Source organism: Engystomops pustulosus, chromosome 3 (genome assembly GCF_040894005.1).
Source record: "Engystomops pustulosus chromosome 3, aEngPut4.maternal, whole genome shotgun sequence".
Lineage (NCBI taxonomy): Eukaryota > Metazoa > Chordata > Amphibia > Anura > Leptodactylidae > Engystomops > Engystomops pustulosus.
This window is the reverse complement of record NC_092413.1, coordinates 141,715,968-141,741,280: the sequence shown is the minus strand read 5'-3', so window position 1 is coordinate 141,741,280 and position 25,313 is coordinate 141,715,968. Positions and strand designations below refer to the sequence as shown.

Below are 25,313 nucleotides of genomic sequence, written 5' to 3'. Positions count from 1 at the left end.
AAATGTTTAATATATTGTTGCGGGGTGTTTGAAACACTTTAGTAATAAAGTTCCTTTTTTCCCTCATTAGCCAAAAGAATTCCCAAAGTTCCATAGCATTGCAGAGGAAGGGCCAATTGCCTAGCTCTGTTCTCCATGAGATATAGAAATGTATATTAGTGCATTATTATATATATATTATATTATTGTAACGGTAGAACATTTGATTAAACCTTCCCTGCCTAATCACAACTATTTGTGCTCCTTTCTACTTGCGAACAGCTTTCCACTCCCTGCCTCCACATCCTATATCTATAAGATATTCTATACATCAGGGAGAGCAGAGACCGCTCTGTAATTCATAGTAGCATATTCAGCCTGTATAACTTTTACCCCACATCCCACAATATATTATATATAATTTAAAGCTTCAGTTACTATTCGTGTACAGTGAGAGGGTTGGTCATGATATTCATGGCCAAGCAGTGTAGGTATATCAGCGTTTTTATATAGCAGGACCACATCATCTTTCTATTGTGTTTTTACTACACAGGTGGTCTGTAAGTGCAACTCCCTATACTTACACTATTTTGGCTACTTTGATGTCAGAGGCGGATATCATGAATAAAGCTGCAGGAAATGGGATGGCCCCATGAATTTAACAAAACTATTTCTATCTATTCTTACTACCTTTTTATCTGACTTGCCACTTCTTGATCTCCCTTTCCCCTTCTTATTCAGATATTTCCTGCTTATTCTTTTATGAGGTTATCTTCTGATACTCTTCATCTCCTTGGTCTTCTTTTTTATTTTATTTTTATCTTAACTCACTTATTAATTTTCTTCTCTTTCTTTTTTTTCCTTCTTATACTTCTTTTTTTTTAAATACATTTGCAGATTATTTTACTCATTTCTCTTTACAATGTTTTTAGTTTACCTCAAATAATTTTTTGGACCATGTAAATTGATGTGAGAGTGTTTCAAACTGTTGCAACCATGTCCTAACTTGCTGTAACTGTTCACATCATGAGCTCAGAGAGTTAGAAGATTCATGCTTAAATAAATTAAAATGGAGCATGCTTTATTTATTTGCTGACATACTGTGATATAATGCAATAGGATATACTAGAAATACTAATTCATTGTGGATGTAGCCAAAGTCATTGATTTTTGTACTATATTATAACTTTGTTGAGTTGTATTGTGTCCCGAATTCTAATACAGTCTTTGAATCATTTGTATGGCATGCTTTGATAAATTGCATGAATTGTACGTGAGATACTGTATGTTTCCTATCATATTGTGTTTAGTATTGTTCTTTAGATGAATGTCCACTGTGGATTCAAGAGGTGGAACCTGTATCTTGTTTTGCCATACACAGAATATACAGGGATATGTCCATTCAAACACGTTTTTCAAAAAGGATGGAAATATGTATCTTTGTCTCAGAAGCTTTCACAGAATCCTGTCAGGCTTGGTATAATAAAGATTTCCTTTATGCTTTAGGAAGATGCGTTTTTTTGGTAACAATAAAGCATGGACTGCAAAATGGTTGAAGTAGCTGCTTATGAATTGAACAAGGATCCTGTATTCTTTCAGTATTCTGTTTTATCATTTGTCTTGCTCCACAATCTAGGTCACAGGAGCAACGTCTTGAGCAACGCGCTGAACGTCATGCTGAACAACGCAGCGAGCAACAAGTTGAACAAAGATCTCAGCAACAACACAGAAGCTATGACCGCAGTGTTCACTATGCCACAGAGCTTGCCTTCTTGGAAGAGGACATTCGTATTGCACGAGCCTTGGCGCGAGAGCAAATTGATAAAGTGTCCATTCAAAGAATGGTAAGGCAGCCATTGCTCAAAATGTGGCCTTGGGATTTAGGTCAAATGAACACAGTAGTGTAGGGTGATGCTAAATAGGGTTCTCTACAACTTATCTCCTATCTAAAATGATAGTGTAGTGATTCTTAGACTATTCCTCTGCAGTTGGTCATTGCTCCAAATTCTCGACCTCTACTTGTGTCTCCTGTGGTGCTGGTAGACATCCAAGAAGTCAATGCGGCAGAGACCAGGAGCATTAGTAACTTAATGATGATGGAACCCAATGGCAATGAGTGGAAAGTAACACTTTATTATTTTGCTTGCTTCTTTCTAGCCTTCCATAGTAAGGGAGAATAATTATAGTTAGAGAAACTTCAATGAAATTAATAATAAGAGATTTCATACCAAAACATGAATAGCTGCTTATCTGTCTTCTGTGAAATTATAACAGAATTAATACTCATCACTTTGTTTGTCAGGTAGAGGAAAAGTTGGCATTACAGAGGCAAATCCATGAAGAATGTGTGAGCCGTGCCCCAGATATCCTAGTCCGTCTCAGATCACATACAGTTTGGGAAGGCATGCCTGTAAAGCTTTTCTTTACTGTCCAAGGATATCCAACACCTCTTGTACAGTGGTGAGTAAAAAAAAGAAATTTATTCAACATAATAAACATGCAACATTCCAAACATATAAATAATATAGAGTAGAGCATGTTAATAATAATAATAATAATAATAATAATATGTATGAATTGTGTATTGGAATGATATGTTCCATTCATTTATTGACTGAATTGTAACATTGTATTTAAAATCATTCAAAGTATTGACTAAAGTAACCTAAGGTAGAGACTGTCTTATAGTGCTCTGAGTAAGAAGTAGTAGCATGTGGCTTACTGACAGAGTCAATTTTGAATGCTACCTCATCATGACAAATAATTAATAAATTATAATATGCACCCAGACAAATAATGAACCACAACCAGACTTAGTATTGGCTGTCGCATTGCATTAGTGGTGGCAAACTAAACATGCAATGTCCCTGAAGGCTATTGCCCTGCCTATAGCAGATAAAGCTCCCTAGTAAGGGTGACCCCACTATCAAGAACCTGCTAACACACCCTTAGAGACCCAGCAAGGTGAAAGGGAAACTCACTTCATCTGGCAGCTGCTGGATGGTGGAGCGGACAGGTAACAGACTAGTGTTTACACAAAGACACATAACTACGTCAAGCCAATAACCAAACACAAGTCAGGGAAAGTGGGTTGATATGAGGAGAGACAAGACACAGAAGGACAAACAACAGATAAGAGACGGAAAAGGAAAGTCAGACAGAATAGGGTCAAATACAAGATGGTGGTAAGGCACAGAATTGTATAGAGAGAGAATGGTCGAATAAATGAAGCTGAGTTTGGATACACAGAATAGTGAGCAATAGCAGTGAAGATAAGGTGAAAATACTGTAAAACCAGCAACCTCTGATGGAACTATGCATAATATAAAGGAAGTAATGGACACTGCCCCCAGCAGCTGACTGATTCAATAGCAATAGCAGTGAAGATAAGGTGAAAATACTGTAAAACCAGCAACCTCTGATGGAACTATGCATAGTATAAAATGAGTAATGGAAACTCCCAGCAGCTGACTGATTCAGCTGTCCATTAGTCAAGCCATAGCTGCACATAAACTGAACTCAAACTGAAACCCAGCTTTTCCTAAGAAAAAGATCCTGAAAGCCAGCTGCCTTAGTCAAAGGCAGTCATGGATGTGGTTTTCAAGCACAGAAGCCCAAAACCTGATCCCATTCAGAGCAATTCAGCAGTTTCTGACAGATGGTGGATCACATTGGCTCAACAATATTATCTCAACTCTGGTCAATATAGGGGGGCTCTTCTCCTAATGATGAGAGGAAATGCAACCTTGTTCCTTTAATTTAAAATCTACAGTTCTTTAGTTATAAATTTCATTTCACTGCTGTAACTAACCCCTTTCTTGATTTCCAAAACCCTAATGATAAAAATGCTTGAAAAGTAAATTGAATATTCATTTTCCATTTCATTTATTTTCGCACTGTTGGAAGTTCAGGCCACATACATCGTGTTATCTTTACATTCAATTCTGATACACGTAAAAAGGTGACACCGCCTCTTGTGAACTAGCTATTATCTATAATTAAATTGTTTGTTGCAATGCAGTACAAAAGCAGCTTATTCTATGCCAAGCGATGTCAAAGCACCCTGAGACCGTGTAAAATTAACTTGGCTGTGATTATGATACTATTGACTTTACTGAAATGAATCTACTCTTTTCATTAGGTATAAGAATGAAACTTTGATTAGCCCAGCAAGTGAACCAGGAAAGTACAGAATTGAAAGCAAATATGGAGTAAATAGCTTGGAAATATACAGGTAAGTAATGTTTGTCAGTAATTCTTTGCATTATAGTGGATGTTGTAGTAATCGCATGACTGGTATGGTACTTGAAGGAAACCTACAGAGGGCATAAGCGATCTTCTGTTGATCAAAAAGTACAAGATGAGCCGAACTCTGCATCAAACTGCTGCTCTTATACACAGGAATACATACATTTTATGCATAGAAGTTATATAAGGTATAATATAAGGTATATTACATAAAGAATACTAAATCAGCAAAGTATTAAACAGGCCCCGCGCCAGCACCTGACTAACCCGGGCAAGTGCCAGGGCCCAAGGGTGCTGGAGGGGCCCACTCAGGCCCCCAGATCAATAGTACCAGTGTCACTTCAAGACACTGGTCCAAATGATTACCTTTCGGCTTGTGTAATTCTCTGCCTTTATGCATGGCTCGTCGGGAGAGCAGCATAGAGGCAGAATCCAAAACTCACCTTTCCTCGTTCCCCCGAAACAGCGCTCCGCACTTTATGCGACGGCTCTGAAGCTGGCGCACATGATGATGTCATCGGATCACGTGTGACGGCTTCAGGGCCGGCGTATACGGCAGGCATATGGCGAAGAAAGACAGCGGCTGCAGGCGCGGCCCTGGGGGAACGAGGAAAGGTGAGTTTATTTTCTTTCCTGGACAGGGGTCAGTGTGGCTACAGCGGGAGGGGGGCAGTGTAACTGGAGAGGGAGGCGGCAGTGTAGCTACAGGGGGGGGCAGTGTAGCTGCAGGGGGTGGGGAGAAGTCTAGCTGAAGGGGCAGTGTAGCTACAGGGGGAAGGGGCAGTGTATCTGGAGAGGGAGGGGGCAGTGTGGCTACAGGGGTAGGGGGCAGTGTGGCTACAGGGGGTGGGGAGAGTGTGGCTAAAGGGGGTGGGGGGAGTGTGGCTACAGTGGAAGGGGTCAGTATGGCTACAGTGGGAGGGGGGCAGTGTGGCTACAGGGGTAGGGGGGAAATGTGGCTATGTAAGGAAGAACAGTGTGGCTATGTAGGGCAGAGACAGTGTGACTACTGGAGGGAGGCCCACTAGGGCTGTCGCCCGGGGGCCTACTAAAACCTCGAGCCAGCACTGGTAATAAAGGATTGGGGTGTGCAAAGAAATGTGTGTTCCAGCATACCAGAGCTCACCTGGGTCTATATTGAACAGTATGCCCTGTACTCCAGTGTCTGAGAAAAGGTACACAACCTTGACCTATTACTGATCCTTTGCTGCCTGCCATGACCCTGTCTGTTATCTGCTGGCTTTTTCCCTGCCGGTCCTGACTACTGACTGTTCCTGAGTATTTGCTTGCCTGACCCTTCAGTATCAGGCACCAATGTCTCTGTGCCTGCTTGGCCAGCTGTTTTCCTCACTGGGACCACCACAAGAGGAAGTGTGCATGCAATCTCTCAGTAACACATCCCTGTATAGGGGTGAAATGGTGAAAACGGAGAGGTCCATGTGACATTTTTTCATGCATGCACATTCTAATCTTACACTAGCATTTACCACATAACTTTTTGGCAATGTCAAGTACAGAATTATTGGTTTGTCTTTTTGTAAGTTCTTGGCAGAGGTGATTGAGAGTGATATGTACAGTTAGTAAAATGATTCATTTCCTTGCATGAGCCAGACACCAGTGTAATAGCTGCCTTTGCTATATTTATTAAAACATGACACTAATATCAAATATACAGTGATTCTGGTAATAAAATTATATGACACTCAATGATAATAATATACTTATACACACAAAGAAATGAGCCAATTAGAAAGGTATACCAGCAATATTCTTTTACCTGGTAATAGTAAAAAGTCCCTATCCAGCTTTTTTATTCTTTGGCAAACTTCTTGGATTTTCTATGAATCTCCCTCACTGTCCTTGGAAAACTTCCATTTACTAGCAATTACTTCTATCCAAATAGCCCAAAGCTTTACAGGCGGTCCCCTACTTAAGAATACCCGACTTACAGACGACCCCTAGTTACAAACTTGGCTTAGGCTACAATAAACGGTGATAACAATTATCAAAGGTGTCTTCAGTTAAGCTTTATTGTTAATCCTGGTTTTTATGACAACCCACCATCTTAAAAATGCAATTGTCACAGAGGCCAAAAAAATTTTCCACTGGGGTTACAAATATAGAGTTCTGACTTACATACTGCCTGTATATTACATACGTGGTCCACATTTATTAAAGTGTTTGTGTCTGTTTTCTGCCTGACTGTGGACTAGAAAGAACATGTAAACTGCTTGCACGTGCATTTATGAAGTGTCTGAGCCAGTTTTGGACCAAAGGGGTTACTGCTTAGTTTAACCGTGCACCATAATTCTACCCAACGTGCGCCACAATCCTGCAGCATGAACCAGAGCAGTGCAGGGGGCACCAGATTCTTTAAGAACGTGCACCTCAATTCATGAATCTGTTGCACACTGTACACTTCACAGGCAAACTGCACATAGTAAAGTTTACACTATTTTTAAAATACATGTGGGCCTATGTTTTTTTTTACAATTCCCTAATGGCTTTTCACTGAGCACACTTACTAGGTATGTGGTTGTAGAGAATACTACAATCTAAAGAGGTCTAAGCAGATTTTGTTAGATAATGTTTTTGAAGAACAGTAGCCTACACTGGCTATGAATATATATGTGTTGAAAACAATTTACTCTTGGGCGAGCCAAGACATTTAAAGACTCTTTTTACTATGACCATTATATTAAATCTGGGAGTAGATTTCCTCTTGGTGGAATGCCACAATGACACTAAAGTTATTTACCATTTTATGGTAAGAAAAGCAGGGTATAGTACACTGGCTGATGAAACACAGAATCCTCATTACACATTTATGAGAAGGGAAAGCCATCATGATCCAGGTCAATCCCTTTGTGAAGTAGCGCCAGCTGAGGATGGCACGCTAGCTTCCTGATTCTATAAAAATTCTGCTGCAGTTCTTCAGCTGCTTTCTAGGACTATGCCCTGAAAACACAGTGAGGTCATATATGAAGTTGTCTAGTTACCAAAAGCGTATATGTGAGGTTAGTTCTATATTCACATATAAAATCACATATTCCAAGTTTTTAATAACATTTCTAGTAGAAGGCATATGGTCAATTAAAGGATAGTGTGGACTTCTTAGATAGAAAGCCAAGCCTATAGACTATTATGGGAGCTGCCATCTTGCCTGATATCTGTATGTGATGTAAATGATGCGAATTCTGCATGTAAAGCCTGTGTAGTTTGTCATTTCAATTGCCAGAAGAGCTACAAATAAGAAACAGTTCAATGGGGAAATATTAGCCTCTTGATTATAAAGTCATCCATGCGGCTTATAGGTGCCTAAGATCAGGAGTATTAACAACTATATGTTTTGCCAATTGGAAATTCCTCTCCATGTGGCAATAGATTTTATTATCCAAATCTACTAGACAGCAGCTACAAGTCCTCCAAATAAGGAAGAGTTTAATCCCAGAACTTGATGATGATATAATCGTAGATGTTCTAGAGTCACACTTTCATGTCTCACCTGCTGTCAACAATAAAATGACACAGTTATATATCATTCACTAGAGCTGTTTAACACCATTGTGTCTACATAAAATGGTTAGACTGTCATCACCCCAATGTCTACGCTGTGCACACACAATGGCAGATTTCTGAGTTATGCATTGGGCTTGTTCATGTTTAGAAATGTTCTGGGACTCTGTGATCTACCGTTACTTCTTACAATGAGACCTGTCCATAGAACCCCCCTGGCATGCCTGCTCGGGGTTATGGATGAGGAGAGCTGGACTAACCATGAAAAATTCTTTAACCGTGAGACATTGTGAGACATTGCGCTATACTGGAAGGGGCGACTCTAGTCCTTCCCTTTTCACAATGGCAGAGATTGGTAAATCAGATAGTCTCATATGAACAAGTGATCTATAAGCGTAGGGGCTACCCTCCAAAATTTGATAAGGTATGTAAAAGATGTAGTGAGTCCCCATTCACGTCATATTCTCTAGATGATATTGTGACCGGTATCGGTAGATGAATTATTGTAATATTCCCCCATGGTACTAGACCGGCATGAGCTGAGCTCCTGACATACCCCTCCACCTCTTTATTTAGGTACTAGCAGATAGAAGGATCTTGCATATAACCTCAGTTGATAGCTCTGTGTACTCTACTGAGTTATTAGTTGAAATGTGGTCATCCTTGCATGTATCAATCATTGTATCTTCACATTAACACCCTGTGAACAATGTCATTACATTTGCATGTAAATCTGCATACATGTCTTGTGAATGTCATGATATTTTGATTGTGATGACTAGTATATTTTATTGTGTGCATATTTTTCAATAAAAATTTGTCTATAAAAAAGATGTTAGTATCCAAATCACACCCTCGACAGGAGACTCAGTCCTAGTTTCACTTTTCCTTGGAAATGTATAGTGGATTATTAGTCCCCAGGTGTATAAACTAACATTTATATACATTCAACCATATTCAAGTTGGTGCCCAAACTATTCATTTGTAACTCCTTATCCAGCCTCCGTAGTGCACTTCTTCACCCCAAAATATAATCTGCCCTTTTCTCCTTCCTAATTTAAATACTTTTGGACCCCAACACAGGAGATCACCTTCCATCAATGTACATATTATGTGTAGAATAGAGATTGTACCCCATTGAAGTCGGTCTAATGTTCCATTCACTATGTGAATGGATCTTGAGGGTAGAAGCACTTGTTAATTTTTTGTCTTGATCCCTAAGTTACTAGCGTCTCTGTCCAGCTCCTCAGCTGTTCATACCAGGTTGCTGAGCTGTCTGCAAACTGATCTGTCGATACCTAAAACAGCTTGGAATTTCTTGGCTGTGGTCTTGAATGTACTGTGTTAGGGAGCTCTTCCCTGGTGACATTTGTCTGTATGTACAGGGCACTCGCTGGAAAATACTTAGGGCGCCAAGATGAGAACATCACATTTAAGTATAAATGTCAGTCCAAGCCTTCCCATCTATACACTCCTTCAGCTCTGTTTCAGTAAACATATTGAAATACAAGCATCATAGCCATCAGACATAATACACAATATTAACACAAAAGGATATATTTAGTGTACATTTTGGTCTCACTGTATTTTTAAGAAAATGTGGGATGTCCTTACTTTCTTTGGTTCTTGATTTGTATTAGGGACTTACGTGGCTCCAGAAGTCACCAATGGCATTAAAAAGAATTAATAAAAAAAAAATTGCAATAATGTTTTTTTTGTTTCAATCCCCAGCATTCGCTCTGCTACACTGATCTATAATAAATAATATACAATATTTTCCATAAAACAGAACCCATTGTATAGGTTATTATAATGGTGGAGCTTAAATTGTTGGTGTTGCTAGGGGAGAAGATAAAAGCAAACCTTTAATTCTGTTCAAAAACTCATCCAGTATCAAATCTTTTGCCTATTCTCTTCCATGCACTGCCATCTAGTGGTGTGCTTACGAATTGCATTTGTTATCCACAAAGAGAACTTTGTAACATTGATTTGCTTTTATTGAGTTTTTGTTTCCTAATAATAAGTTCATGGTATATAATTGTTAGATTTTTACATAAGTATGACCATGTCCTATAAATATTCATCTTTAGACGTGCTATTGTACTTCTGAAATCTCAAATGCTCATAGAGATTTTAAATCAGGTACAGATTTAACTTCAAGTCATTTTGTATTTTCAATAATGTTATTTTATGTTCTCTTTAGAACTAATACCAATGACACTGCTACATACACGGCAGTGGCCAGAAATGTCCATGGACAGTCATCTACCAATGCGGCTGTGATTGTGAAAAGTAAGTGAAGTGTTTTATGCATCTCCATGGAATATAGGTACTACTGTCAATAACCTTATGTAGAGTCCAAGCAAATAATGGGGGCAGAATAATCTTCAACTGATATACTGTATGTGACAATTTACTGACACTCCCAAGACTCGCTGGGGGTTGCTAGCAGGGAGCCAGATAACCTTTTATATACTATTATAACTTACAGGAACAGTGAAGTTGGACTATAAAGGCATTATTGCAATCTTTATACCGATGGCTATTTGACCCTGTCATCAGGTTTAAAAGTCATATTCTGATGACAGGTTCCCTTTAAAGAATCTCCCTTATAAATTATGCAGTTCCATTTTTATTACTACCACAAATATATAAATAAATTGACATCTGGGTATCATCATTTACCTTATCAATAGAGACAATGTTTGATGCTGGGAAATGATTGGACCGTGCACAGAAAGTAATTTTGCTCACCTTTTTTTCATCTCCTCTAGTGGGGAATGCAATTCTGTGTACATGTGTTGGCTGACAGCTGGGATCCTCCATTTATGCCTGGTAAACACTGCAGCCAATCACAGGTCCTAGAGGTGGCTATGGCACGCAGAGCATATCATTGCTGAGGCGAATCATGTACAGGATGTCCCTACTAGCCTCAGCTGAGATCTGTAAATAGAGTAGAAGGACCAGCCAGGGCTATCAACGGGGAAGTGGGGATAAGTAATACAGCATGTTATAGAGCAGGAAGATGAGAGCTAGCTGATTGATAGGTTGTCATGTAGGTGGTCCTATCGATGATTGACAGTCCTTCATGTCTGACTCTGTGATACAGTGATACAATGTATTGACACCTGTAGTCAAATCGAAAAAAGTTGGACTTCATAAACTGTTTTGTAAACTCTATTTGTAAATTATCTTTGAGATGTAATATACAAGGAGATGATACAAGATGCTTTCCAGGACTGGCCAGTTAAACCCACCATGACATCGGAAATTTTTGCCACCATTTCAAACAGTACAAATCAAAATTTTGACATTTTGGAACTGGATGGAGGAGATAGGACCTAATACCTAGATCTATTTGTTATTTTCATACACTGATTGAAAAGCACAGAAGCAAGAATGAATAATGTTTTATATGAAATGGTATGAAAATATAGTATGAAATGATATTTATTATGACCATTTATAGGATACCGTTCAGAAGATGAACCTCTGCACCCTGGATACATGCCACATTGTAAGTAACTCTTTTATTTAACTTATTCTACAAGAACACATTGTCATGATAAAGTCTATACTGTTATGCATGATGGTACATATAGTTGTTGATTATCCTGGACATTGATCCGATTTTAAATTGGGGCCAAATAACTTCAAATCACATCAATGTACAGCAGTCAGGGGGCGCTCAGACTGAGTTAGGGTGTTGCACAAACTGTGAACAAAGCCCAATTTTACTCACTGCTGTGTCCTCAATAAAAGTCTCATATGATATGCAGATTCTCTTGATTCTCTTTCTGAGACAATCTGGAAGATTGTATTATATAATCTGCCCTTCTGTGTTGCCAACCACTAGAGGAACCAGCGGTGCAAGTATATTTCACCTGTCAACAAGCTTTGAATAAACCAGTAATCAAGTGTGTGTAAATGAGGAGTAACACAGTGGGGCAGATTCACTTACCCGGTTCTGTCGCGATCCCCAAGGTGCGTTCTCCAATGGGGATGCGTCCATTTTCCTGCATGTGTCTCTTCCCTGCTGAGGTCCGCCGGAGTTCACCTTCTTCTTCCCTGTGTATGTGAGTGCATTGTCTTGCAACACAACTTGAATTGTAAATCCTGCGCTTAGTCCAAATCAGTCGGGTTGTCCATTGCCCACGCCACCATCCCCCCCCCCCCCCCGCTTTGTGTCACATGCTAGTCATCGCGATTGCGCCAAAATCTGATTGCGTGCGCCAAAAACCCCACTTAAGTGTGGCGCAAATCGGAAATAGTCGAGAAACCCGACGAAAATGCGCCGTGTGGACCCTTAGTAAATGTGCCCCAGTTTCTTCACTTTGATCTTTGCAGCCAGGGAGTGGGGAAAGAGGCACCTCTTTCCTCTGATAAGATCCATATCAAACGTTCTTGTATTCATGTGTATTATGGTTCTTCCAAAGTTAGCGACCATTAGAGGATTGTCCTTCCCTGGACAAATCCTGATATGCTGCTGTAGGTTTGTCTGGTAAATCTTGCACATGCATGTACTACATTGTCAAAGCAAACTTGCTCATGAGCAACAGGCCTTATGCAGATTTATCTTTTGAACAAAAGTATACTACTTAAAGAAACTAACAAATATGTGAAGTACGTGATATATTTGATTCATGCAACATTTAGTTTTGAAAAATAATCCCAGTCCACTATATGAGCCTAAGTAAAAAAAAGACAGCAAACATGTTGCAAATTGAAAAATGCCCCCCAGTTATTTGATAAATAAATGTACCCTTCTCAAATAAATGTTCCCCTCTGTTATGCAGGCAGTCCCTGACTTAATGGGAACCTGTCATCATACTTAATAAACCACCAGCAGTATGTTGTCAAGCAGCTCTGCAGATCTAGATCAGTGGTGGCGAACCTATGGCACGGGTGCCAGAGGTGCCACTCAGGGCCCTCTTTGTGGGCACCCAGGCTATGTGGGCACCCAGACATGAGTCAAAGAATTGACCTGCATTCACAGGCAACGTAGATGCTACTCTCAGCGTTATTTTAAAGCAACGCACCCTTGGGTTCTTCGGACTTAAGAAAGAGTAAGAATGTATGGGCAGGGGCAGTTTATCGATGTATCCTGTTTCTGTTGAATTTGTGGTAGAACAGAGAGTTAAATTGCTGTGTTTGCACTTTGTGATAAATACGTGGGTTTTTGTTGTAATTTGGGCACATGGTCTCCAAAAGGTTCGCCATCACTGTTCTAGATGATGTTTCTTTCATTATCTGGCGTGGTGCCATCATCCAGAAAATCAATTTTGAAATGAGATGTAATTCATGAATTCAAGGAGGCAAAGAGTTTAACACTGAAGTCAAGCTCTCCTTGCCCAAGGACACCCCCTTCACTGTAATTATGGTTCTGGGTCCAGGGAAGTCTTGCACATGATGTCAATCACAAGGGAGGATATGTTCAGAGGCAGGGAAGATTGACTTCAGTGTTAAACTCTGATGTATAACTATATATGCATCCTTCACTCACTATCACAATTGTGAGCTACTAGTCTTGGCTGCTATAATGTATGAGAGCTTCGGCCTACTGCTAATAAGCATCTCTATCAGACTGATGTCACGTTGATGATTTAAAGGTGACAATGTTAAATCGTTGACACAATCCCTTTAATCTGTCAAGTTTCCTGAAGAATTAGAATTAGACTTTTGATCAGACAAGCTCAGTGTTTGAGGATAGTAATTGCTCGGGGGTTATAGTGCTTGCCGGATTATAAATAGTTTTTGTCATGTTTTTATCACTAAAAATTCCTTTCATGTAATTGCAGTGCCTCTGACAGCCGCAATTTCTTTCACCCATATTGATGTGAAATTCCTGGAAACATTTGGTGTAACATTTGGAGTAGAAGGTGAAACAGTTACTTTGTCTTGCTCTGTGCTTTTAACTCCTGACATCAGCAGACTACGACCTCAAGCTGAGTGGTACAGAGACGGTGAGTGACTTTTAATTCAATGAACAAATTAAATGTTAAAAGTCCAATTTAATATTCTGACGACTGAACATTGAATAAATCAACGTTTAAACATCAAAATGTCCTACGCTGAACTTTGTGCATATATAATCAATGGAAAACCTTTCACTTGGCGGCAACTTAAAAGAAAATAAATGAATGCTGTCTGGCGTCCACATTAAGGCGTGCGGTGTGTCATGAGACATTGATTTTACTTACAAATTTTGCAAAAATTATCCTGATCATAGAAAATTAAGCTAAAGCTATTCCCTGTGTTTAAGCTACCTATCTAAGCACTACTTTTGATGTGACATCATGATGGGATCAGAGCACAGCAATTTATTAATGAATATTAGTTTTTGAGACATATTTACTTATGAAATTCATCACAATTTTGGTGAAATCTGCAAAAAACTTGCATTTTTACCTTTTATCGTATTGACAGTTTCAGGCTCTTTCTCAGGGTCTTTTCCTACAAGCAGAGTAAGATGTAGCCACCGGGTAGGGGATAAGTATGTGATCAGTGTTGGTCCTTATGCAACAAACCCCAGTGATTGAATGGGAATGTGAAAGTCTGCTTAAATTTCCCATACAGAAAGGAGCATCCTCAACCAATGGTTAACTCACTGTTATGGGCCTCCTGGCATATACTGTAACTGCCCTGGAAGTCCCATAGAAATGAATAGAACACATACCGAATTTCTCATGAACCCAATTTAATACAATATTGAAGGAGTTGGATACTTTTTTTAATTGTCCATGCTTAAGGCTTTTATTGCCTCAATAATAATCCCTGAATACTCACCAATTGGTTCATCATCCCTGATGTTTCCTTTATTGCTGTGTGCTGACTCTCTGTGAACTCTGCACTCGGATGTTTTTTTTACATGCCTGTATACTGATAAATAGGAGGGATATGAGGCAGGATATTATGACTCATCCTGCTGCTCCCCCTCCCACCTCTCTGTGTATGTCAATGAGAAGGACGGAGAGAAAATAGACACACTGGAGGCTGCCATGACAGTCAGACTGAAGGAGTGAGAAACAGGAAGTTGTGTAGAGATGCAAAGTGCAGCATGTGTATAACAGGGAAAGGTTGAAGATCTCACAGGAGGCAATGACACAGGTACATATACATGCACAGACCTGTCTAATGGTAAAGATTTATTGAAAAGTGGGCAACCCCTTTAAGGCTACAATTTCTAACTCAGTCACAGGGTTGAGGCACATAGTTCATGACCTAATATTGAGAATCACTAGATATTGAAAAGTGAAACAAATATATGAATACATCTATCCAGGAGGAAAGGAAGGACACATCTATATGACCATATATAAAATCGGAACATAAAGTATATTGGAAATAACGTCTGTCCATCCATTAGTATCAGGATGCATAAGGATGATGTATTTTGTATGATCTGGCCACGACCGTTTGCTTTCTTTTCATGTGTTATTATTCACTATGCACATTTCACACCATGAGAATAGCTCTTAACTTGCTTACAATTGGATTTCCTTTTCAGATGTGCTGATAAAAGAATCCAAGTGGCACCAGCTGCATTTTGGAGAGGGACGTGCAACCCTGACATTCACACATATGAATAAAGATGATGAAGGATTGTATACTGTAAGAATGGTCACCAGAGGAGGAGTTAACCAGCATAGCGGATTTCTCTTTGTAGCTGGTATTTGTCCAAGTTACTAATACTATTATTAAGTGTGTATAGAACAAATATGTTTGTTAGCTATAATTCTACAACTCAGCAAAAGTTTGAAATTTCCTGGTAATCGCCTCCTGTATCTATTTTATCTTCTACTTGTTGCAGTAATATGGACTACAAAGTGTTTATAAATATGACATTTATATGTACCAAAATTTAGTCTTGAGGGAGTCTTTTATGGTGTAAGGAAAGTTCCCTAGTACATGGTTTGCTGCAGAGTTCGATATGAAATACATCAGCGCATGCGCTAACTATCATGATCTAAATCAAGCATAGTATTATTGTTGCTTTTCTATACAAAAACTCAATTTATCCATTTAGAATTGACTTAACAGTGCAAATATGTACAGTATTTAAGTAGATACTATGGAACATAATAATATAGAAGAAAATAGGACTACTCATGTATCAATTCAATCTTTAAGGATTGATTTTATTAAGGCTACATTCACACTGCCGTTGCCCGCCCGTACCGTACCGTAGCGGGCAATGGCAGTGCACGGGGAGAGGAGGAGGAGGTGAGCGCAGCTCACCCCCGCCCCTCTCCATAGAGATACATGGCGCACGGCGCTGTATTACGGGGAAAGATAGGACAGGTCCTATCTTTTTCCCGGGTATGGAGTGGTACGGTGCCGCACGTGTGACAGAATAACCTATTGACAGAATAACCTATGAACATGTTGTAGGTTTAAGGGCTCTTATAAATGTTCCAATTATCTGGCACAGTCTTTATTCTTTGCCTCATGCCTAACTATTTGAATTGCAGATGCTGCAGCTTTGGTGGCAGGGGCACCAGGTGCTCCAATGGATGTGGAGTGCCATGACGCAAATAAAGATTACGTTATTGTCACTTGGAAGCCACCAAACACGGCCAGTGAAGCTCCTGTGATTGGATACTTTGTTGATAAGTAAGTATTTAGGCCCGGGCATTTGTGCTATGCTCACACCCAGATATTACATACCAGTATATCTGCCAGTTAGTAGAGATAGCCTAGGAGGGGACACAGTATAACTCACTGCTGTCTCTTGTGTCACCCTCTACATTAACAGCTTTGTATATGGGCTACTTGACTTCATTGCGTGTTGACAGTTGGGATATGACTTCTTACTATTATTTCTACACTATTATACTACTACGTACTTGTACAAATACATTATAACATCATTTATATTTATATGATAATAACATCTTCTTATAAACGCACTTATAATTTGCATAGTTGTTCTATTAATTTTCGGATTACGGATACATTTTGTTGGATTTCTGTGTATATAGAGTAGATCCATAACACTGTTGGAAATGTTATTTTTCCTGATAGATGTGAAGTTGGTACTGAAAACTGGATCCAGTGCAATGACTCCCCTGTCAAAATCTGCAAATATCCTGTAACTGGTCTGTTTGAAGGACGGTCTTACATTTTCCGTGTCCGGGCTGTTAACAAAGCTGGAATCAGTAGACCTTCAAGGGTTTCCTTTGCTGTTGCAGCTTTGGACCCTGCTGATTTATCACGACTTCAAAGTAGGTGCACAAAATCTCGTCACATAGATGAGATTTATTTTATGCTTTATTTATTTATTTTTTTGATTACACAAGTTTTTATATATAGAAGAATGTTGTACATAAAAATTGTTTATTTCATGTCAAGAAAGTGGCACACATGTATATTTAAAGAAACTATTTTTAGAAATAACCTCTTTGTTGTTTCCATTTTGGATCTCAGCATAAAAACTCTAAGAATATTCACTCAATAACAAATTAGTGTGAGTCCAAGTCCCAATAACTGCTGCTAAACACAGAATATAACAGGAAGCAGACAACTCTGTTCCTTGTATAGTGGTCAGAGTGTATTATTCTGTGGCAGTATGTGCAGTAGATCCCTCCTCGCACTGGAGTAAGAAGGTCGATCCAGCACAAAAAACGCACCAGTTATTTAAAATAGTTTTGTTTTTAGGCTTTATTTGAAAAATTCCATTCGATCCATATAACATATCCAGCACAGGTACAGGTAATATCTCACCTACATGTTTCCATGTTCTTAGGCATCAGCGCACGAAAGAGGAGGAGGGGGTGAGCGCTGCTCGCCCCACCCCTCTCCATAGAGATACATGGCACATGGTGCCGTAATACTGTGAAAGATATCATATATAAGATACATATCCTATCTTTTCCCCCGGGTATGGAACAGTACGGTGTGCATGGATGCTGCATTGTACCGCTCCGTACAGAGCTCATTGCCGGCCTATAGGGGCATATACATGGCCGCAAGCTTGCAGCCGTATATGCGTCCCCCAACGGTCATGTGAATGTAGCCTTAATCATGGAACTGCATAGGTTATATGATGTTACCTGTACCCTGTACCTGTGCTGGTTATGTTTTATGGATCGTTTAGAATTTTTCTAATAAATTCTGAAGACAAAACAATTTTATTTACTGGAGCATTTTTCATGCTGAATCAATCTGCTATTTTGTTGTGTTGATAGCTTGAAACTACTGTACTGCTGTATATTCAGTTGGGCAAATAGACTGAAAGATAGAAATATAATATATAGATCAGTTGATAAAAGGAATGATAGATAGAATCATAGTCATAGGAGCATGAATAGGATAATGATAGTTATATACTATAGATAAATAGGTATAATTAGCATTTTTTAAGTAAAACTATTTGTGAAACAATCCAGGTTATAATGAGATTCTGTCTTTGTAACACCTTTGCATATTTATGTGTTGAAATCCTTATGCCATAGTGAACATTTAATCAATATACTGCTTTATTACCACTTACTGCAGAAAGATGAAACATATATTGAACACAGCTCCCGCAAGACTGAGATATAACAACAGATGTCAGAGTATATTCCACCGCAATAGAACATAAAAAAGCCTTGTTATACCTTTGAGTCAATAAATCAAAGGGCTATATCTAAAGGCAAGACTACAGAAAGCCTTTGTTCTTATGCTGCTAAAATGCTATTTAATCTAGGGATTTAGTTACATCATCACACCTTTGTGTCCTTGTGTTAACAGAACTGAGACAACATAACATACAAATGTACGCCTCCAACGTCTTTAATACACAATACACCCGTTTGTGATGTTTATTATAACATAATGAGTGAAAGCAGCGTTGTATAATGTGATGCAAATGATTCTGTCGTTACAGCAATCCATCTCGAGGGAGGACGAGATATTGTCATCTATCAGGATGACCTAGAAGGTATTTTAGTGTCAATATTTGATGTATTCACTTTTCTGCTTCATGATACAATGGTAGATAGCAGCCTGTAACTTCCTAAAAGCATTTTGTGTAGCAGTATTTTATATGCTATTTCTTGTTCATTTCCATTTTTTTCTTATGATCAATTTGTGACTTTTTGTGCCTAGCGAGTATTAATCTTTTTTTTTAGGATTAGGGATCAGTATAATTTCTTACTTTTTTTAATTTGCACCATCCCAAAAATCCCCCCAAAAATCCAACCACAGCTGCAAATGTTCTAAATTCCAATTTTTGGAATAATTCTGTTTTGGTTGAAAGATCTCAAAATGTTGTCAATGCTGAATAAACTTAAATCCATTCTTTTTCTAACACTGGCTCTCATTTAGGTGAAGTTAAAATTCCTGGAGCACCCACCAATGTCCAGGCACACGAAACCAGTAAAACATATGTCGTTCTCAGCTGGGATCCACCTGTTCCTCGTGGCAGAGATCCACTGGTTTATTACATTGAGAAGGTAAATGACAACATGATAAAAAAGAGGAACTCCATTACTGTGGTGTATTTTTAGAGATGGTCTTCCGCTGTAGACAGTCGTAGGTCTTATGATAATGATAGGAAATGTAGTTAGCTTTGATGTTTAAGTGAAGACACTTTAGATGCAAGGCAAGCCTTGAAACATAAGACCTTTTTGTGAAGTTTTCTAGTTTGGTTAAGTAGTGGGAATGTGACTCTTGAGTTAATGCAATGATGGAAAAGAACAGAAGGGCTGCTCATACAACGCCAGGTTCCTAATGTCATTTGCCCTCCACATGAATTATGGTTTACAGTCATTATCCCATAAAATAAGACTCCACCTCTTTGATAGGTTGTCCAACAAAATAAAATATTTTTAAAATTGATTAGAATAATGTACAATGAAATAGAAAAATGTCATATTGAGCTCATAAATAACTTGCTGTCCAATTCTGATACGATAACTGAACCACTCGTTGTTTGGTCTGTGCACCTGTAGCGATAGTATCCTGAAACCAAGATGAAAAAACTACAAATTAAAAACAATAAAGTCAATTGCCCTTGTGGCCCATACAAGCGGCCTGCATCTGTGGCCAATAAGAGGTCCAAAGTAAAACCACTAATTCCAGCAAGTACAGCATGGAACTGCCAGCCAGTCCAAAGAATATATGCTGGAATAGCAGTAAAACAAAAAAAAAGAGTCCAGCTCACCCACCCATGTATCTTCTGATGCACGGAAACATCACCTCGAAGACCACCAATCAAATATGAACCACAAAAAGTATCCACCACTCACAGGAGATATTGTTTCAATACTTTATTACTTTAAAACATATCTTTCAGTGGTGCATAAGTTTCGCTTTACAGCTCAATTATGGTCTCATTTGGCTGCAGTGGTAGTGCACAATACAAAACAGGATCATGTGAAAAAGAGAGCAGTTCATATGCGTATATTACAGTACATGGGCATCCGTCATTTGAATGGGTGGTATGTAATACCTGATTTCACATACAGAGGAAATGTGAGGTCAGATGTCAGCTGAAGGCTAAGCTGCCTTTAACTCAAGAGAAATTACCCAAGATTAAGCACCCAAATGGGGAATTATGTTCCTGTTGTAACCATTACTAGGGAGATTAAAAGGCAATTCTAAATTATTAAAACATGTACATATTGTATTCAACAATGAAAATAACAAATCAATTCCAAAGGACTTGTAAGTCATATTGAACATGATATATTGGTCTTGAAGTTTTTTAAAGCATAACTAGTCTCTTCCCCTGCCTTTCTTCCTTATTTAAGCAGTTTGTGTAGATCAGCTTTCTATCCTCTATCCGCTGACAGCTCAGGGATAATTGAACCTATAGTGGTATAAAGAAAAGATTGCTGTGGCTCACCCAGTGATGGCTTCGGATGTCAGACGTCTTGGATTTCGTACAGACCATGTGCGTTTGTAAACCGGTGGAAGAAATTAATCCAGCGTCCGAGTCCAAGGATATATTAAAATTTAATTTTTATTCAGCATACATGTTCCAATAAAAAAAGTGCACAATGCCCTTAGTGTTTAGTCATCAGCTGGCTAGGTGTTAGTAAGAATAACCTGGCTTGGCCAACGCGTTTCCTGTGTCATGCGACACACTTATTCATGGCTAATATCACGGATATCTCAAAGTGAATTAAATGCTAGAAAGGACGGAAGCTTCACTGGATGAAAATGGAGATTAACCCAATATCTGTCTCACTTTGAGACGTCCGTGATATCAGCCATGAATAAGTGTGTCGGATGGCACAGGAAACGCGTTGGCCAAGCCAGGCTATTCTTACTAACACCTAGCCAGCTGATGACTAAACACTAAGGGCATTGTGCACTTTTTTTATTGGAACATGTATGCTGAATAAAAATATAATTGAACCTACCAATATTTCCAATTACTTAGTCTTTACACACTCTGTATAGGCTAATCTCATTGCAAAGCTGAATGATCAAGGGAAATGATGGTAGAGATAGAGATAGAGGTAGAGATGATAATTAGTTTCCTGTCCTTAATTCTTCTATGTACTGGACCAGAGAAGGCTTTCAGAGTCTGGCCCTTATAAAATATGATCCTGATTCTTATTTTGGGGCATTGATTAACAGGGTGATTATAGCAAAGTTCAATTATCCAGTTCAGGGGTCCTTAATAATAATAATAATAATAATCTTTATTTACATAGCGCCATACAGATTCTGTTGAACGGATACAAAAATATAAGACATTACAGAGTAATAACAGTCATATGAAACAATAGGAGTAAGGTATATGAGCATGAGGGGTATAAGAGCTTGTATAATGGTCCTGCCATTTTATAAGGGATTGGACTGAATACATTTTATAAATAAAAATGCTGCTCCTTGAACCAGCAATCAGCCGCCATCTTATATACAATGTCCAAAGTCAGTGGCACAGCAAAGAAGTATTTTCCAGATAACAGACAGGGGGAGTACCCAGAATTGGTTAAACAGTTAAAGTTGCATGCAGTTAGTGAGTGCGATAGGCCTGCCAAAATAAATAAGTATAAAAGCACATTTGAACCTTTGGGGGTTGGGTGTTTGTCTAACAGACTGGGATAGGGAATTTCAGAAAATTGGTGCAGTTCTGGAGAAGTCTTTCAACAATTGAGGCATAATTCACTGTAAAACTACCCTGTATACAGATGTAGGAGATTCCGTAACATATGGGCACAGTAACCATAGGGGATCCAAAACGCGTCTTTTCCTCATTTTTTTGCATTGGGGCTCCAAAACTTGAACAGGTTACACCTCAGCCCATACTGTAGATTTTAGAATTCTGTTTTGTCCATCTGAACATACAATAAAAAAACCTGTTTATTGTAATAATGAAATAGGTTCAATTGACATGGATCTTGTCTTCTGTACCTTTCATCTTGCTCAGGAGTAATATTTTCTGTTTTACAGACAATGGTTGGCAGTGGGAGCTGGCAGAGGGTCAATTCTGAGATCCCAGTCCGATCACCACGCTATGCAGTATTTGATTTAGTGGAAGGAAAATCTTACAATTTCAGAGTTATCGCTGTCAACAAGCATGGTGTCAGTGAGCCTTCTGAAGTCACCCCGCCAATACAAGCACAGGAACGTCTGGGTAAAGAACTTCTTGAATGTTTCCTTTTACGCTATCTACATTATTAGTGCCATTACTATAGTGACATGTTGTTTGATGTCGTCTCCATTATTGGACTTCAAGTAAATCTATTGAGAAATATTTATTCACATAGTTATTACTATGGAAAAATGGATGCAAACAATGAATTACCTCTGTTTCATTAGTATCTGCATATGGAAATTAGATGCCATTTTACATGCATATATACTGCACAGGGCTTTGTTGCTATTATCTCTTGATTTATTTGCCAGTCTTTGTTATGTACTCTTGTTTACTGACAACACATTTACATTCTTGTCTTTTTTTTAAAGCTGTGCCATCTGCTCCTGGTCGTATATTGGCATCTAGAAACACTAGAACATCAGTTGTTGTACAGTTTGATAGAGCTAAGGTAGAGGAGGAATTAATTGGATATTATATAGACTCATCTGTGGTCGGCTCTAACCATTGGGACCATTGCAATCACAAACCTATTAAATACAACAGGTAAGCTGTACATTTATAAATTCATGTTAGTTGAAGGGGTTCTGTCATATTTTGTAGTTATCCCTATCCACTTCTGCTTATTGGTGGAGTCCCATGTTTTGGTATCACCAGTAATCACGAGAATGAGGAACCTGTTCCATTATCTGAATATAGTTGTAGATCAAACACAACCACTGTGGTGCCAGCACTGTGTATGGGGCTGCCATGTACAGCTTTGTTCCACACTGAGCTATCGCTGGTAGTCCCTCAGTTAAAGCACATTGCATGTGATGCCCACTACAACTCCATTCAGTTGTACATCCAGCAGTATTTAGATGAATATATGGATTGAGTTCTGTGTATCTGTAGGGAGATGGAATAATTGGAGACCATAATCTTCAATGATCCCTAAGTCTGTGTCCTACACAACATGTAGTCGGCCTTAAAAAGCCAAAGAGTGTGTCGTCTGTGGTATTTAGAAGTGAAGAACAGTTAAAGTAAGAGAAGAGTTCAGGTGTCATGGGATCACTGTTCCTTCAATAATCAGTTGGAGTTTGTCGAGTTTGTAAATGCAGTAGGTGCAACTTGACAGCCTGGCGAAGACACCAGCTAGGCCTAGAAATTACTGTCTGAAATAAATAGTGTTTTTGATGAACCAACACTTCAATTTTATTTTGTAGTTGAGCAGATAGCATCCAGCCAGATATCACAAAGATATCTGTTAAACCATAACAGAGATATATCTATGTACATTCTCTTTTCTTCACCTACAATATCCTAAGCAACATGGGGCTGACTACATGCCAGGTTTTGCACTATTTTTGGTGTACCTTTAACAAAGGGAGTGCAGAACTTTGTGTTGCATCATGCATAGTGCAGCTGCGACATAAATGTATTGCAGACACTTTATAAATACATGTGCTTTTTAGTTGGCACTAAAAAGAATGTGTAAAGTCAGACAAAATACTGGCACAAGGACTTTAATATATGTGGGCCAAGACCAAGAATATAGGTGTCTGCATTGCTATTTAGCTTTTGCATGTGCTATAGAGTGTAATGAGTTCTTTTAGAACAAGTTTTAACTTACATTTTTACAAAAAAACAGAACCAACATGCAATTCTTCTAAACACTACGATGTGGTCATGTGGAAATATTTTATTACATAAATTAATACTTCACTTTCTGGAGAATATAGAAGCATGGTATCATTTTATAGTCTATGGCAGTTTGTGGTAATTAGCTCTTAGCTGGTGGATCTAGCTTTAGCTCTCGCACTTATGCCAAGGGCTTGCAGCTTAGCTTTTGACTATATGCCAGAATTTTACTTTGATAATTTTACATTGAAGTTTCGCTACTAAAAAATGTAAAATAAGCTATGTTTGACACGGTTTTTGTGAGGTTATTGGAAAAATTAGCTCTATTTAAACTGCACATTTTAATACAATGTTTGACAAACTCAAAGTATAATGAAGCCGTGGAAGAAGTGAGCAGTTCAATGGGCTTGTGATGATGTTACCAAATTCCTTCCCTCAGATTCGTAGTTCATGGTCTAACACCTGGAGAACAGTATATTTTCCGTGTGAAGGCCGTTAATGCTGTCGGTGTCAGTGAAAATTCTCAAGAATCTGAAGCCATAACCGTTAAAGCTGCTCTGAGTAAGTGTCCTGTCATAAATGGATTCCTGTCCATAAAGGTTTTTTTCTGTCAATTTTTATAGACCTTTCTAAATCACAAAGCAGCTTGCCATTGATCAGATAGGGGTTTTGGAATCCAAAAATGAAATGATAAAAATTGGACATATCACCCTCATATATCTTGTTATAGCTGATATTTAGGGAGCATTTATAGGGCTGTGCATTCATGTTTCCTTTAAAAAAAAAGAAGCTTCAGCATTGCTAAAAGCGAAAAATAACAGTTATGGTTTAAAAATAATCTCAAAGTTAATATTAAGGTATATTAAGGTTAATGTTAAGGAATTTGTGAATTCAGTGAGTGCAGCATAAACCTAGACTAGACAGTCTTAAAGGAAACCTACCATTAGGATTCTATGATCAGAAGTAGATCTGATTGTAGATTCCTCCTGACTGCCTCTACCCTAATCTGTAATTTAATAATCCTGGAACCTGTCCTAACTTTTTAAAAAACGTTATTTTAGTAATATGTAAATTAACTGCAGAGACTACTGGGGCGTGTACTAGCCTGGTCGGGCACTGAGAGTTTTTTAAATAAATTAGGTTATAGGATTATTAAATTACAGAAAGAGACATTGGCAGACAGGAGGGATCTAGTATCAGATCTACTTCTGATAGTAGAATCCTCATGGTAGGTTTACTTTAAAGGGGTTGGCTCATGGTATACAGTCATCCCCTTTCCACAGGATATGAGATTACTTATTGATTAACATCTAGTGAGCCTAGAGCCCCTCAGTCTCATTTGTATACTTTTAAAAGCATTTTTTTGTAAAAATTATTGCATAAGAACTAAAAGAAGAGCAGATCGTGCTGGAAG

General features: G+C 38.6%; 1 protein-coding gene across 4 annotated transcripts in view; it reads left to right on the top strand.

The window, feature by feature from the left end:
- Positions 1 to 25,313, top strand: part of MYOM2 (myomesin 2) — a 197,995-nt gene that overhangs the window by 20,113 nt on the left and 152,569 nt on the right. For all 4 annotated transcript variants that reach the window (XM_072142322.1, XM_072142323.1, XM_072142321.1 and 1 more), the window contains 14 exons: positions 1,616 to 1,823; positions 2,282 to 2,439; positions 4,121 to 4,213; positions 9,947 to 10,035; positions 11,213 to 11,260; positions 13,542 to 13,706; positions 15,251 to 15,412; positions 16,215 to 16,356; positions 16,768 to 16,967; positions 18,614 to 18,667; positions 19,054 to 19,181; positions 22,135 to 22,318; positions 22,651 to 22,825; positions 24,339 to 24,460. In XM_072142322.1, coding sequence (XP_071998423.1) covers positions 1,616 to 1,823; positions 2,282 to 2,439; positions 4,121 to 4,213; positions 9,947 to 10,035; positions 11,213 to 11,260; positions 13,542 to 13,706; positions 15,251 to 15,412; positions 16,215 to 16,356; positions 16,768 to 16,967; positions 18,614 to 18,667; positions 19,054 to 19,181; positions 22,135 to 22,318; positions 22,651 to 22,825; positions 24,339 to 24,460 — 1,928 coding nt within the window. The remainder of the gene's footprint in view (positions 1 to 1,615; positions 1,824 to 2,281; positions 2,440 to 4,120; positions 4,214 to 9,946; positions 10,036 to 11,212; positions 11,261 to 13,541; positions 13,707 to 15,250; positions 15,413 to 16,214; positions 16,357 to 16,767; positions 16,968 to 18,613; positions 18,668 to 19,053; positions 19,182 to 22,134; positions 22,319 to 22,650; positions 22,826 to 24,338; positions 24,461 to 25,313) is intronic.